This window comes from Brassica oleracea, chromosome C3 (assembly GCF_000695525.1).
Source record: "Brassica oleracea var. oleracea cultivar TO1000 chromosome C3, BOL, whole genome shotgun sequence".
Lineage (NCBI taxonomy): Eukaryota > Viridiplantae > Streptophyta > Magnoliopsida > Brassicales > Brassicaceae > Brassica > Brassica oleracea.
In genome coordinates this window covers 14,946,287-14,960,420 of record NC_027750.1, presented here as the reverse complement: position 1 = coordinate 14,960,420, position 14,134 = coordinate 14,946,287, and the positions used below count along the sequence as shown (strand labels likewise).

General features: G+C 36.2%; 3 protein-coding genes and 1 long non-coding RNA gene across 6 annotated transcripts; 2 read left to right on the top strand and 2 right to left on the bottom strand.

Annotated features, from left to right (window-relative positions):
- The first annotated feature begins 355 nt into the window (after positions 1-355).
- LOC106329962 (F-box protein At3g57580-like) lies at positions 356-1,251 on the top strand. The gene is made up of 2 exons (XM_013768550.1): positions 356-514; positions 730-1,251. Exons 1-2 carry the CDS (start codon positions 356-358, stop codon positions 1,249-1,251), a joined length of 681 nt encoding a protein of 226 aa, XP_013624004.1.
- An 886-nt stretch (positions 1,252-2,137) lies between these two features.
- Positions 2,138-2,928, top strand: LOC106333022. The gene has a single exon (XM_013771507.1). The coding sequence runs from the start codon at positions 2,184-2,186 to the stop codon at positions 2,910-2,912; it is 729 nt and encodes a 242-aa protein (XP_013626961.1). The 5' UTR covers positions 2,138-2,183; the 3' UTR covers positions 2,913-2,928.
- Positions 2,929-4,614: 1,686 nt separating this feature from the next.
- On the bottom strand, positions 4,615-9,082 carry LOC106328208 (citrate synthase 4, mitochondrial-like). Its single transcript, XM_013766603.1, has 20 exons — positions 8,931-9,082; positions 8,526-8,593; positions 8,367-8,429; positions 8,112-8,153; positions 7,865-7,930; positions 7,715-7,780; positions 7,491-7,604; positions 7,329-7,392; positions 7,072-7,154; positions 6,900-6,949; positions 6,742-6,819; positions 6,494-6,622; positions 6,326-6,368; positions 6,120-6,206; positions 5,844-5,945; positions 5,524-5,631; positions 5,389-5,439; positions 5,147-5,220; positions 5,011-5,062; positions 4,615-4,921 (listed from the first exon to the last, which is right to left on the bottom strand). Exons 2-20 carry the CDS (start codon positions 8,574-8,576, stop codon positions 4,817-4,819), a joined length of 1,428 nt encoding a protein of 475 aa, XP_013622057.1. The 5' UTR covers positions 8,577-8,593; positions 8,931-9,082; the 3' UTR covers positions 4,615-4,816.
- A 2,182-nt stretch (positions 9,083-11,264) lies between these two features.
- On the bottom strand, positions 11,265-12,598 carry LOC106333556. 3 transcript variants are annotated; one of them, XR_001268415.1, is made up of 4 exons: positions 12,112-12,598; positions 11,996-12,030; positions 11,501-11,832; positions 11,265-11,409 (listed from the first exon to the last, which is right to left on the bottom strand). It is a non-coding gene; the product is annotated as an uncharacterized LOC106333556 (long non-coding RNA). The 3 variants fall into 3 exon arrangements; XR_001268414.1 differs by lacking the exon at positions 11,265-11,409 and having other exon boundaries at positions 11,424-11,615; positions 11,708-11,832; XR_001268413.1 differs by lacking the exon at positions 11,265-11,409 and having other exon boundaries at positions 11,424-11,832.
- Between the last annotated feature and the right edge of the window lie 1,536 nt (positions 12,599-14,134).

The window sequence follows — 14,134 nt, the reverse complement described above, 5'->3', positions numbered from 1 at the left end:
AAGCATACTCTATGGATACAAAACCTTAGGCTCTTGTCACAAGCCACCAAACACATTCTCTTCTTCTTGAAGACGATGCGGTTTGTCTAGAGAAGCTGTAACATCTCTGTAATAAGCGAGGCTTGAATCTTTGTATTGTCTCAGTGTCCAAATGTTGCTTAACCAACCTCTTGTATTAATGGACTCATGAGACTAGAATAAATAAATTCCCCAGTAGGCCCATCTAAAGCCTATCATCAATCTGTCATGTGTCCTAGATTGCGTGAACGAAAAAGAAAACGGTGAAATAAAAGTAGGTTAGTTATATTTTCGAGAGCGTTTAGGGTTGTGGATATCAAACCACCCAGCCACTGCCATGGAACTAGGAGCCCATGCTGGAAACTCCACAACCACCAATCCTGTCGACCTCATCGTTGAGATACTCTCTCTACTTCCTTCAAAATCCATCATCCGATTCCAATCCGTGTCGAAACAGTGGTTCTCTATCATCCGCAGCAAAAGACTTGGTGGACACGTTTCTGACTAGGTCAAAGACCAGAGGCGGACCTGCATGTATAGATAGTGGGTCAGTTGCCGCACCTTAAATATTATAAAGTTGATTTTGTTAGGCTATTGTGTTAAGATTTGGTAGCTTTGGTGGTTCAGTCTAAAGCCCATTTTAAATTTTGATTATTAACACAAGGGATATGCATTGGTGGTGTTATATACTACGGGTGTTAATGATTAAAGCCCACGGCATATAAATACCGTTATGTCTACCAAGGGATATGCATTGGTGGTGTTATATACTACGGAATCGGAGAGTCAAACATAGTTAGGTTCGATGTTAGGTCTGAGAAGATGGAGTTGATCAAAGCACCCGAAGAATCAGACATTTCGATGACATGCTACTCCACTCTAGTAAATTACAATGGAAGACTGGGAGGTGTAGAGTTTGGTTATTACAAACATGATATAAGATTGTGGATTCTTGAGGATGTTGAGAATCAGGAATGGTCTAGAAAGACGTTTAAATATCCTCGTCAGTGGAAAGGATTTGGGTGTCACCTAGGGTCTAACGGAGTGATTCATACTGGCGAGCTTAGGGTGTTTCAACGATCGTTAAAGGAAGCTAAGCCATTTTGCGTTTATTATTATGATTTTAACAAAGAAAGATCAAGAAAAGTGGAGATCCAAGGAGTGGAGACTGATGAGCTACTAGGATCAAGGCTTTGTTATCCAGGTTATGTTGAGAATATTAGGTTCCTCTAAAGACTTTTTGTTTTGTTCAGTAACCCATATTTTCAAATCAAGTTTTGGTCAATATGTCTGTTTTATAAGAAGAAAAAAGATAAACGCATAGGGTTATAGGCTCCTTTGCTAGAGCAATTTTTGTTGTTGTTAGTCATGGTTTATTAGTATATATTGATTTGCGTACAGCTATGACTCACTACAATAAATAGAACGTCTAGAGAAGCTACACCACCTTGATTATTTAAGGGTCTGGGGCGAAGATGCCTCGGCCCAAACGTTATAGACTCTTTTCTACATCAGTTTGGTTTCGTTTAATAAAAGCCTCCTTTGCTAGAGCAACTTTTGGTTGTTATTCACGGATTCATTACCTTGAGAATGTTAGCTAGTTACATGGAACAGTTATGTCAGATGTGGGATTAACTTAAATGTAGTTATACTTAACCGTTGTTTTAAACCATATTTCCGGATAATGATATGATTAGGCCGAGAAAGTAAACAATATTAGGTTATACTATAGGTAGATAGGTAATTTAGTAAGCATTTTACTTTAAATAATTTTGTTGACCTATGTTTACGTAAATTATTTCTAAGAATTTGAAAGTCATAGACTAACGGTTCACTTGTTTAATTTGTGAAGAATTTGATTAATTTGTTTGAAGACTCTGTGTTTTTGGTAGTTATTTGCTACCATGTGATGTGTATCCTACATTTTCAGTCGGCAACTTCAAAAGTCAACGTTCAAACTGTCACCAAGTCGTCGCCCACTTGCATGGGAATCTCAACTATTGAGACTAGTGTTTTGTCCCTACTCATAGTTGCGTGTCCAAATGTCACAGCTCTTTATGCCGATACTCTCCTATAAATTAAACACAACTTGGTGAATAATCAAAAACAAAACTCAGAACTATTTAAGTCTCGTAAACTCTTTCGTCCACTTAAACAACCATATTATGGCTTCAAGCAAACCTGTTAATCGTCCATCAGTGAAGCACCCGAGTCACAAACATCCGCTACACATCTTTAAAGCCCAAGAGGAAGATGAGATCATCTGCTCTGGATGTGAGCTCGGGCTAACCGGACAAGCTTTCAAGTGTACCAAGTCAGACTGTGATTACTTCCTGCACAAGTCGTGTTTCGACCTACCCCGTGAAATAAACCACAAGTCTCATCCTGACCATCCTTTAACCTTGCTTCATTCCCCACCTTATGGTCACGCTTACGGGTGTGATGCATGCGGTCAATATGGATCTAGTTTCACTTACCATTGCTCCAAGTGCCAGTACGATGTTCATGTGGGGTGTGCCTTTCTCCCTGAGATCTTAGATCGTGATGATCACGAACACAAGCTTACTCTAGTTTACAGCTCGCCGTGCAAAGGTCGTGACGGTGTGGTTTTCATGTGTGACGTCTGTAAAGAAACAGTACTGTCGGAGAATCTTTGGGTTTATCATTGCAAAGTATGTGATTATGGAACGCATGTGCATTCTTGTGCCGTTTATGAAAATCACGAGGCGAAGAAAGGAGGAGGAGGAGAAGAAGAAGCGGTCTTGGAAGCTTTGAGGATAGAGTCGTTGAGGAATGCTCGTATGGAGTTGGCGAATATGCGTATTTCGAATAAAATAAATAATTCTGTAATCCATTTTGGGGATGAACCTAGATATCATTGGGTCAGAAAATGAATAAGCTTGTGATTATTCGTTTTTCCTCTTTTGGAAATATCGTTTTTTCGTGCAAGTTATTGTAAGCTTTCTTTTCATGCAATCTTTGTTTTTAATTTAAAAAATGTGAACTGTTATACAAAATAGCAGAACAACAAAATTAAATGTTACGATTTACATGAAAAAGGGTGGTCGGTCGTCTTGAAAGTTACTGAGAGATGAGAGCAACAACAAAAGTATAAATAATACTCATGTTCATAATGGCCCATCAGAATAATGAAGAACCACAGAGTTATTGGATTGCCACTCTGCTTTCAAACAGGTTTCAAAATCATTTTCAAGACGGTGAATGTTCATGTAAAGATTTACAAACTGAAACTAAGCAGCTGCTCATACGCATGACACTCCATAAAAGCTCAGAAAAAAAACAGAGGGCTATTAAAGAAAAGTTAAAAGTGCACTACTAGATTAGTTATCATGTTGTCTTCTCTGATATAAGATATGCACGGAAGGAACGAGAGCAACAAGTGCTAAAGTATTGCCAACAATGGAAATGAAAGCAAAACCAACACATAAAAGATGTATGTATTATATTTAACAAAGGAAGGAGTCACAAATTTTCATTTTCCCTATTTAATAAATGAATGCAAAGACTCAGTAAACTCAGCAGTAACGGAAATAGTTTAACGACACAGAACATGTATCCTATGCCATTCAATTCAATAATCAAGCAGCGCATAGAAGATGGAGATGATCAAGCTAGCTAGATTCAAGGCTGTTTTATCTGGTGAAGAAGGCTAGCTGCAAACTGTAGTGAGAACAATGCTTTTCGAGCTTGTCATAGACTAGCGAGACCCTGACTTCATCTCCGTTAGGATACTCAATAACCGAGCTCTTTATCAGAGGAAGCCTGCCATTCACATGAACACGCATACGTACCGAGAGCGTCGAGATATCTGAGCATTCAAAGCGACCTATATCTTCTCCAATGCTTCTGACGGTCTCCTCAGTCCAGAGATGAGCTGGAATGCCCTCGACCTTAATCCAGAAAGGTTATCAGCGACGGGAAAGACAGGGAGATGGTGGGCTCCCAACGCTGTAAGATGACCATCCATTTCGCGAAGTGGTAGGGGCGGTTTTCAAGTACAGCGAGCAGGTCTGACTCTGAATCGAACTGGAACTGGAACAAGCCCTGTCCCAAATCCGAGCCCACTGTCCTAATCTCTTTTGTCTTCCAATGCTTAGTGAAAAATGGGATTAGGGAGGGGACCTTTTGAACGGAATGGTTTGTCACTTTCCCAATCAAGGTGAGTGAATGTTTTTGTAACAGATCCGGTTCTTGGACACGGACACGAGCTCTCCTTGGAGCTTCGCTACCTTTTAGAAGAAGCAGACTTAACCAAGTCCCAACCAAACGAACAGTCACTGAGGTTTTTTTGTGCGTGTCCTTTCAGGTGGAGATAGCTAATGAATTGGATAAGTTATCACCCTCTGCCAAGTTAACGCTAGTAGTCGAATATAAACATTATTTTCATCAGCTATTTTGCTTCTGATCCGCAACTTCACTCGCTTCTTACCTGCACACAGCTCTTAATCCCCCTTGCTAATCCCAATTTTCGTAGATAGAATCAGTATATTTTTATAGAAACAATTACGGTCTTGTTTTTCCCCAATCCAATGGGGGTCAATCAGAAAAGTTTTTAATTCATGACAGAGGTTTATATAAATAGAATAAAACTGTTTATTTATTATCACGAGTTTTCCCGAATGCAAATTTGCAAACCGCAAGTGCAGAAAAGTAAAATCTCAAAAGTAACAATTTCTACACGAACAACGTTTTTCTTCTGTCAATATAAACTTTTCTTCTGTGTGGAAGAGAATGGAACACATAGAGAGTGAGAGAAGCCTCAGACCCCGGTAATGGTTTAAGGAGATGAAGCTTTTGCTTTCTTACAGTAGGCTTCAAGCCAGTCCATTGTAACACTCTTTGGCCTCTCAAGTGCAAGTCCAAGAGCTCTGTCCCATATTAGCTGCAAATCAAACCACAAATAACATAATAAGCTTAGCATCTGAAACCTGTTTTAAATGGTTTGTATTAACAAAGACGCATATATAGTACCTGAGAGCAGATACCAAGACTCCTTGAGACACCAAAGAGCACCGTGTAGTACCTATTAAAAACGCACAATGTTATATTCGACTACTAGCGTAATAGGCTCAACGATAGGTTACTAACCGAGAGGTCTGATTCTTACCTTGCTTCGGTTAGACCATAGTGGTTGAGCAACACTCCACTGTGAGCATCAACATTTGGCCATGGGTTCTTCACCTGTAACAAGCAAAACCCATCACAGTATTCAGAAAACATGTAAACTGAGTTTTTCATGAGAAGTTTTAGACATCCATTGAGTTATTGGCGTATTATGTGTCATACTATCTATGTAACTATTACATGAATTGATCATCCTGGTAAATGAGAAAAGATTACAAATATTACCTTTCCGAGTTCGGTGAGAACAGGAGGCACAACTTCATAAAGCTTTGATACCTATAGAGATGAAGGTTCTGTTAGCCACTGCCCACAATGAAACAGTTTTTATAAGAGAGCAAAAGAAAGAAAAAACAAAAGTACCAGCTGGAAAAGAGGGTCATCAGGTAAATGCTTCAACGCAAACTCTCTTTGGCACATATATCTTGGATCAGTTTTGCGAAGAACACCATGTCCATATCCAGGAACAACCTGTAGACCAAATAAGCCTTATTAATTAATTATTTGGTGAACCATCCTTGCATATAAACATATACACAAATAAAATAGGTTAAGAAGAACCCAAATTAGTTAAAACATGATTCAACCCCTTTTCGAACAATTTAACCCCTATGTTGGCTTGTAAATTAATGTGTGTTTTACCTTGCCACTGTTTAATGCTTGTAAATTAATGTGTGTTTTACCTTGCCACTGTTTAATGTTTTCCAGACATATTCTTTCAACTGGTCTTTCGATATGTTTTCTCCACATTCCTCCACAACTGATTTGATCCAAAGCAAAACTTCCTGTTGCAACAAAAGAAAAAGAAAAAGAAACTAAGATTCTGTTCCTCTACCTTATGGTTGTGCCAAAAAACCATCACAAAGTTACTAGATAATATACAAAAAAAAAAGACAATTCATTAAGCTCTGCCATAGATTGAAGAAATATTTATCGAAGATTTAGACAAGAAAGAAAACCTGATTAGCCAAACCATGGAGTGGCCCAGCTAAACCGTTTAATGCAGCTGCAAATGACAGATACGGATCTGAAAGTGCACTACCGACCTAAATACAGAAATTAATCATCATAAATGTCCACAATGTCGTCAATCCTAAGGAAAGGTATATGAATCTTAGAACTGAGTGTGGAATAGTCGCCATTGAGAAAAAACGAGGATACATACCAGGTGACCAGTGTGAGCACTAACATTTCCACCTTCATGATCACTAAACCAGAAACAAGAAGAAAATAGAAATCATCATGCTGATAGTTGTAGGTCTTGAAAATAACAACAAAAATGATAAGAAAATTAAGTTAACAGATATATATGGACGAAGATAGTAGTACAGACCTGTGGATAGTGATGTAAAGCCTCATGAGCTCTTTCATCTTAGCATCATCAAATCCTAACATGTGGGAGAAGTTTGCACCATAATCCAAAGATTTATCCGAGGGAATGGAATCGCCATTCTTATACATCCTGCAAGGATTTCGTGGAAAGGTAAATACAAAGCAAAAAGAAAACAGCAATGGCAGATCTTCCTATAAAGGGAACACAATTAGTGTAAAGGAGTACAAAAAATGTTAGTCTTCACTAACCTCCGATAAACATATGCAGCTACAACAGGAACACGCGCAATCAGGTTGAGGCAATCCTCGTATGTTGGCTCCCAGAACCTGGACGGAAAGATCTTTTCGATGATGCATGCTAATTTTAAATGCTATAGATAACTAAACCAGAAACTCTAAAAGCATACTTTGACTTTTGAATTCCATTCTCATATGCCTTTTGGAACTCACTTTGCACCTGGATATCACGTAAAGGAAGTTAACTTTCCGCTGAAAAGTAATTACTTATTGAAAAAGTATGCTTTAACAGATATCACATAAAGAACACGCAAATAACAATGGGAGCTTAGAGATCCACACCTGGAGAGCCATAACACCGCTAGCAAATTGAGTCATTGGATGAGCTGTGGAAGGCAGGGCATCGATGGCATTATAAACATAATCTGCATAAAGTTGAATAGAAGTCATGAATGAGTACAAAGGTAACACGAAAACAATACAAACCAATTCATTCCTGCTAACAAATTTCTCTAAAACATTAATGTCTAACAAATTTCGATTAAAATAAACAGGCTGCTTATTGCAAACAGCCAGAGCCAGAAGTTGAACAGCCAAACCTGGCACAGCAGCACGGTTCGCCAAGTCTTTTGACAGTGCTTCAACTTGCTCTTTGCTAGGTACCTACGGGAGAAAGGATAGACCAGGATATTACACTGAGGGAAACTAATCGTCTGGACATGCTCGTGACCAACTTTTAAAGAAGTAAAGAAAAGGCGCACCTTTCCAGTTAAAAGAAGCCACAATAGACCCTCGGGCAATGGTTCCCCTCCAGACTGGGCAGCAGGTAATACTTTCTGGCACTCAGGAATTGACAAGCCCCTAAAGCGTATTCCCTGAAACATAGATAGAATAACTGCAACATTAGCCTTTCAATTGGAAGGGAGAGAATTTGATATATTCTACAGCCAAACAATTATAACGATATACAAGGAGTTATCAGCACCTCTTCCGGGTCAAGCAGCGAGGTTTCCCAGAGCAATCCAGTCATCCCTCTCATTCCACCAATTACCTTTAATTAAACGGGGACTAAAATGAGTCATTCAAGGGGAGGCTTATATAAACAAAGCGAACACGTGAATCATCATGTTTCTACCATATCAACAGTGATGTTTCCCAGTTGGACCTTCCCATGTTCTGACTTCAGTTTCTTCAGGCGGTCCTGAAATTGGAAAATTTATGAGGAAAGAGGGAAATAGAAAAGCAAAAGAGATTAGTCTGCCTTAACTTCTTAGAAACAATCTCAAGTTCTCAACTAAGATAACAATAATATTCAAACTCAGTGAATTTTTTTTTGTCAACATCACAAATATTCATTCAATGTAAAGGAAATCAAAGCTTACTTGTTGTTCCGGAATCAACTCTTGCAGCTGCGACTTCAGGTCCTGCATTGACATCATGTAAACAAAATGAGTAAAGACCCCACAAGCATCACGTCCAAAATCAATCTCACCACAACAAAATAAAACATAATTATTCTCCCACTTCAGGTTACTAAGCATTTGGATCTAGTATGTGACAAAAATAGAATCTAATCATCTACATGCTACACGGTCACACACATGGACATGCAAACATGAAACAAAGGAGATAGTTACCACATCGGTGGAGCTCTGCATCTGAATCCATCTGACTGAACTGCCGAGCGAAGATTGTTGCCCCTGGTTACACAAATCCATATCACCATCAGATTAGCATCAACTAAACCGAAAATTGCAAGCCAAAATTTCAGTTGGATACATAAGAAAACCACTCACAACGCGAGACCTCAGCCTAGTAAAGGCCGCTACGCTGCGGAAAAACACCATTCTCCAAAACTCAAAACCTGTAACAGTACAGCATCCACCAAAACCAAATATTAATAATTTCAAAAAAACAAATAAGTCTCTCGCCTAAACTATAATTCACACGAAGCTCAAAACCTGTGACAGTATCCACCAAAACCAAATGTTAATTCTCAAAAAACAACGCCGATCCATGGAAACTCAAGTAATCAACAACACTCGCCGAATCAGAAATCTACAAACAACCGAATAGATCTATTGCCTAAACTATGATTCATCGAAGCTAGTTTTATCAGATTCCAGAAGAAAATCATGGACTAGTTCTCCGAAAATTATGGAAGACGAAGAAGAATCGGTAGGAAGAAACGAAGAGCATACCAGAGATTCGAGGAGCTTGACGGCGATCGAGAAGAGAGAAGAAGGCGATTGATTGTTGACGAATTATTATTTGCTGCGTATGATGTACAAACTGATCTTTTATATAAACGGCGAAAAGACTGAAAATGACATTTTACCCCCAAAAAGAATCTGTGCTTTTGCAAAATGTCAGTAGCTGGATTTTATTGAAAGTTCCAATTTTGACCTTCGAGAGCTTTGACAAGGCAAACCAAAACACAACCCGGGATGAGCAATCTTGTAGAAATCGAGGGTCGGTCTTTTGACATTTGGGAAACTAAACCGAATTGATTTGGACTTGGGTGAGATCGTCAACGGATACTTAAATCTAATAACATAATTTAAGTTAGATTAACTTTTAATTCAAAATCAACTGGTGGTAACGAGTCAATTGATTTATATTCCTTATATAATTGATTTCAACTTCTTATATGGGATTTTGTAAATACGCCATCTTAATGGTGACTTCTAGCAATCTTTTGTAATACTAGGATTCGCGCGGAATATTGTTTTTATTATTGTTAAGAACATGATTTTATGGATAATGTAATTATGTTGTCATTTTTATTTGTTAACTAGGGGTTGGTCCGGGCTACGCCCGGGATTTTTCTATACTATTTATTTTTAATTTTATCATTTACATTATTTACATATTTTGTATATATTAAAGTTTATTATTAAAATATAAATCATTAGACAGTTTTTGAAAAATTAACTTTTAATTTTTTTACTTGTTTGGTCCATTAGATTTGATTTTTTACTACTCAAATTTGTTATTTTTATTATTGTAAATTATATATCATATAAAAATGATTTAAGCTTAGCTTAATCTCAATATTTTTTTATCGTACTTATTTAAGTTTAGTTAAAATATATTTTAAATGAGCAATCCGTTTAAAATTTATTTTGGCTTTTGAACCATTAAATTTATAGCTTTTAAAGGTATTAGAACATTTATCCTTTTTTTCCTTCTCGTCCTCCATCTATGTTGATGTATTTGCTATATATATAGTTTGAATAATGTTCATAATCGTATTTGCATAATACTATTATTTTCTGAGAAAAAAATAATTATTGACAGAGTATAACAAATTTTGTGTGGTTAAAAATTTATATTATAGTTTTCTTTGGATATCACATCTTAATACATGATATGTAACTGAAGTTCTTTCTCATATATATATATACACAAAATAGGCTTGCATGATCATTGTATATATATAGTTTACAAAAAAATCATTATATGTCATCGATTACAAAGCATTAATTTAAATTTGTGTTGCTCGCACTATGCAAATAGTATATTGGTTAAATGCTTAGATGGGTGGATTTCTATTGATACTGCGCAGTGTTTTCTATTGCTCCCTATTTGACTTTTACCTTTTTTTTTGTTTTTAAGAGATTCATCAAGGTTCATGCAGGTCGATCACAAATGTGTTGTGATATAACCAAGAAACGAAAACATAGTTTAATTTTTGTTAAAGATAGATTTGCATGCGGACGTAGTCCCAAAAATCCATAAACATAAATCGGTGTGGAGGATGATAGAAGGGAGTAGACCAAAGTTTTGAGTGCTATGTTGGAATATATTGCAATCTTTAAGCCATATCTAAAATTTGTAACGTTAAGATGTAAATGTAAGTTTAAACATGCCGTAAATTAGTAGTGAAGGAGATTTACTTTTTGTTAGCTTCATGAAATGCATCAAGTATTTTCTACCACTGCGCACTTATGTCGACTTCTTCTCGCTGCACCATTTAGGTAGTTATAATTAAAAATAATTTAAATCAGGTTGGTTGTTAAAAAAAAAAAAATTAATCAGGGACATTTTAATTAATTTATCTTGCTTGAATGTACCTTTCTATGATGATAGATCAATGCAGATTTATTCAGCAAATTAATCAACTAAAGGTTTTTTAATTCAAATCTTCTCTATTATAGTGTATATCCTTAATTTGATTTTTACACTAGTTTACAATAGAAAATTTAATGAAAAGGTAAAGTGACAGTAATCAAAAACTTATATAGATAAACCTGAGGGTTGATAAAAAATATGGTGATAAACCTGAGTAGATCATATTATGGATGGACTGAAGAGGGCATGGAGACAAAATAAACATGAATGTCAACAGTCACTTTACTGAAAACTGATATAATTCTTCTTGGTGAGCATCCACAGCTAAAGCACCTGATGTGCCATGCCAAAATCAACTTTTGGATTATTCGTTGTGGAAACTGCAAGATCCCAAGTGTCTGACAAACTACAAATAGTGATGGACGCCACTGGGTAAGTAATAGTAAGCAGATTTACGTTTTCAGGTAGCTACAGATGGCGGCATACTCGTCGTCAAAGTTGATCCGTTGAGAAGGAAGATACCCCACACTATAGCTAAGCTTCTTGGAGAATTTTTAGCATGAAATATAACACCATCAGTTATCAGTTTGAATCCCGATCAGCTTGCTGGTACAGAGAACAATCAAACTCAGTTGACTGTGATAAATGAGAGACAATGACGATCAGATTGATCAATTTACAGTGTTTAGAATTGTACTTGCTTTTGGAACATGGTTTTCCAAAAGGTTTGGCTACAGCCTTGTTATGAGCACCGTCGCCACTATGTATTAATTCACGCTCCATCCCGTTTTCAACTTCGTCCATGCATGTCACTGAGATAGCAGATGATATCCATGTAACCACAAATCAAAGGGTGATTTTAAGAAAATGGACAGTAGAAACAGGAAATGGAAAAGAATTCAACTTTTCTTGAGGGTGCCATTCTCGACAGCTCATTGATCTTTTCCTTAGAATGAGGCTTAGCATCATCAGGATTCAGGCATTGCCTTTGCAGCCCCTTTTTGTATCCATGAAACTGCAGTTATCATTCTGCAAAATCAACTGAGCAGAGTAAAAAAAAACGTTTTAAAATTCACTTATGCTGTTCAATCATAAAATAAAACCCCAACAACAGACTTGAGGAAAATTTCACACAAAAGCTAACCTAAAAAGCACAGTCTAAAAGATCAGAAACAAAAACTACAACACTCACTGGTCCAAGACGAGAGCAGCGTTGATGAGCGTCCCCTGGGAAATAATGAACCAGTTAACAAAAACTTAAAACACTCAAAATCTTAAACTAATAATTGAAATAAGGATCTGACAAACCTTCGGATCAATAAGTACTATATCAATGTCTATCAGCTCCCCGCCTTTCTTCACATGACGGCCCTTCCAAAATCAAAGTAGTCTGATGTGAACTCCATGAAATGTACTTGAAAAGTCGCCATGGTTGAACGTTGGTTGAACGTTTCAATGAGAATAAACAGAAGCTCAGAATTAGGAAAAGCAAACGGATTATGCTTCGTCTCTCATACGGTTTGTATTTATGTGCAACGAAGGTGGTGAAGGCTGAATTAATGAAGCATTGAAGAGTTTAACGTAGTCTGAGAGATAGGGAGGCTTTTCAGTGCATCTTCTCTACTCTTGTGAAAAGTGAAGCTAGGGCTCCAATTTCCGAGGCGGTTTGAGGGTGAACGAAGAGATAGATCGAAATCATTATGAAGGAAGAGTGGATCTTTGAATGGAAAACGCAGATTAAATGTAAGAGTTATTATTCTGGGACGTTTTAGCTTCACGGTTTCAATGGTTTCTCTTGCAGGGTGGAGGCACGGGAGAAGAAGAATGACGCAGGGGCAAATAACCTTTAAAAATGTTATGGGCCTATTTTAATATATTTAACCCCAAACATTATTTATCTGATGCCCATATATTCGGACAACACGACGCGCGCGAGAAGGGGGAGGGAGCGTGGGCCACACCGATCTACTCTGGAGCTGACAAGTGTCGAAAATAATAAAATGGTGAAATTTTATGTTATTTTTAGCTGTGAATAAATTAAATATTTAAAATATATTTATATTATTTTATTTATTTCTTGAAATTAAGAGACCAATAAGTGTGAGAAGGATTAAATAGTACACAATTAGAAATTGATGAAATAAATTACAATAATCTAAAAGAAGAAGAATTTAAAATACAAAAAAACATGAGGACACATGTCAACAAACCCCCCTTCCATATGTCATAAGAAGGGAAAAAGCCAACTTGCATGGCTGTCTTGTATACTCTTGTTTAGTTTGTGAGGTGTTTCTTACCTTTTAGCTACTGATTGTGATTCTGGTGCTTTAAGCATATATGTTCCATACTTCTTGGTGACTTTGGCCTTTCAATTTTTATTCTCTCTCTAGCCCGCTTTCTTGGTTATTTGCGTTGATGCTCTAGTTTCTTATTCTTAGTTTGATTATCTTATGATATTAATAGTGAAATAAATATATAATTTGTAAATAAAATAATAAAATTTAGTAAAAATAATAAAATGGTGAAAGTTTATGCTATTTTTAGCTTTGAATAAATTAAGTATTTAAAATATATTTATATTATTTTATTTATTTCTTGAAATTAAGAGACCAATAAGTGTGAGAAGGATTAAATAGTACACAATTAGAAATTGATGAAATAAATTACAATAATCTAAAAGAAGAAGAATTTAAAATACAAAAAAACATGAGGACACATGTCAACAAACTTCCCTTCCATATGTCATAAGAAGGGAAAAAGCCAACTTTATATATATATATACATTATATGGATTTCTATGACAAATTATGAATTTGATCATGAAACAGATTGTACTTTTTTACCAATGTTAAGTTATAGGAGTATAATTTTTCAGTTCAAAACTAGTTGATAATTGATAAATCTGAATTATACTATATAATATTTAACATTATTTTTAATTTCCGATGTGCGATTTTGTCTCTAATAATATTCTATACACATCAATTTCTTTGGCGTTGTACTCTTAAATTTGTTTGATCAAAATATACAGCATGAGCTTTTTCATTTTTGATAAAAAAATATACAGTATGAGCTTTGAAGCAGCACGACTACAAAAGCCGGGTTTGAAATTGTTTTTTTAAGCAAAAAAATTGATAATTATGTCCCATTAGACTATGTCCCAAGCAAGTGTCGGTTTTTGTTTTGTTTTTTGTGTGGTCCAAATATTTTCTTTACATATTTTCAGAACTGATTATTCTTATCCGTAAAATTTATATTCAGTATATGTAGAATCCAATAAAAATGTTTGAACTCGATTTCTACAGGTTTTAGATTTACAATAATGCGTATA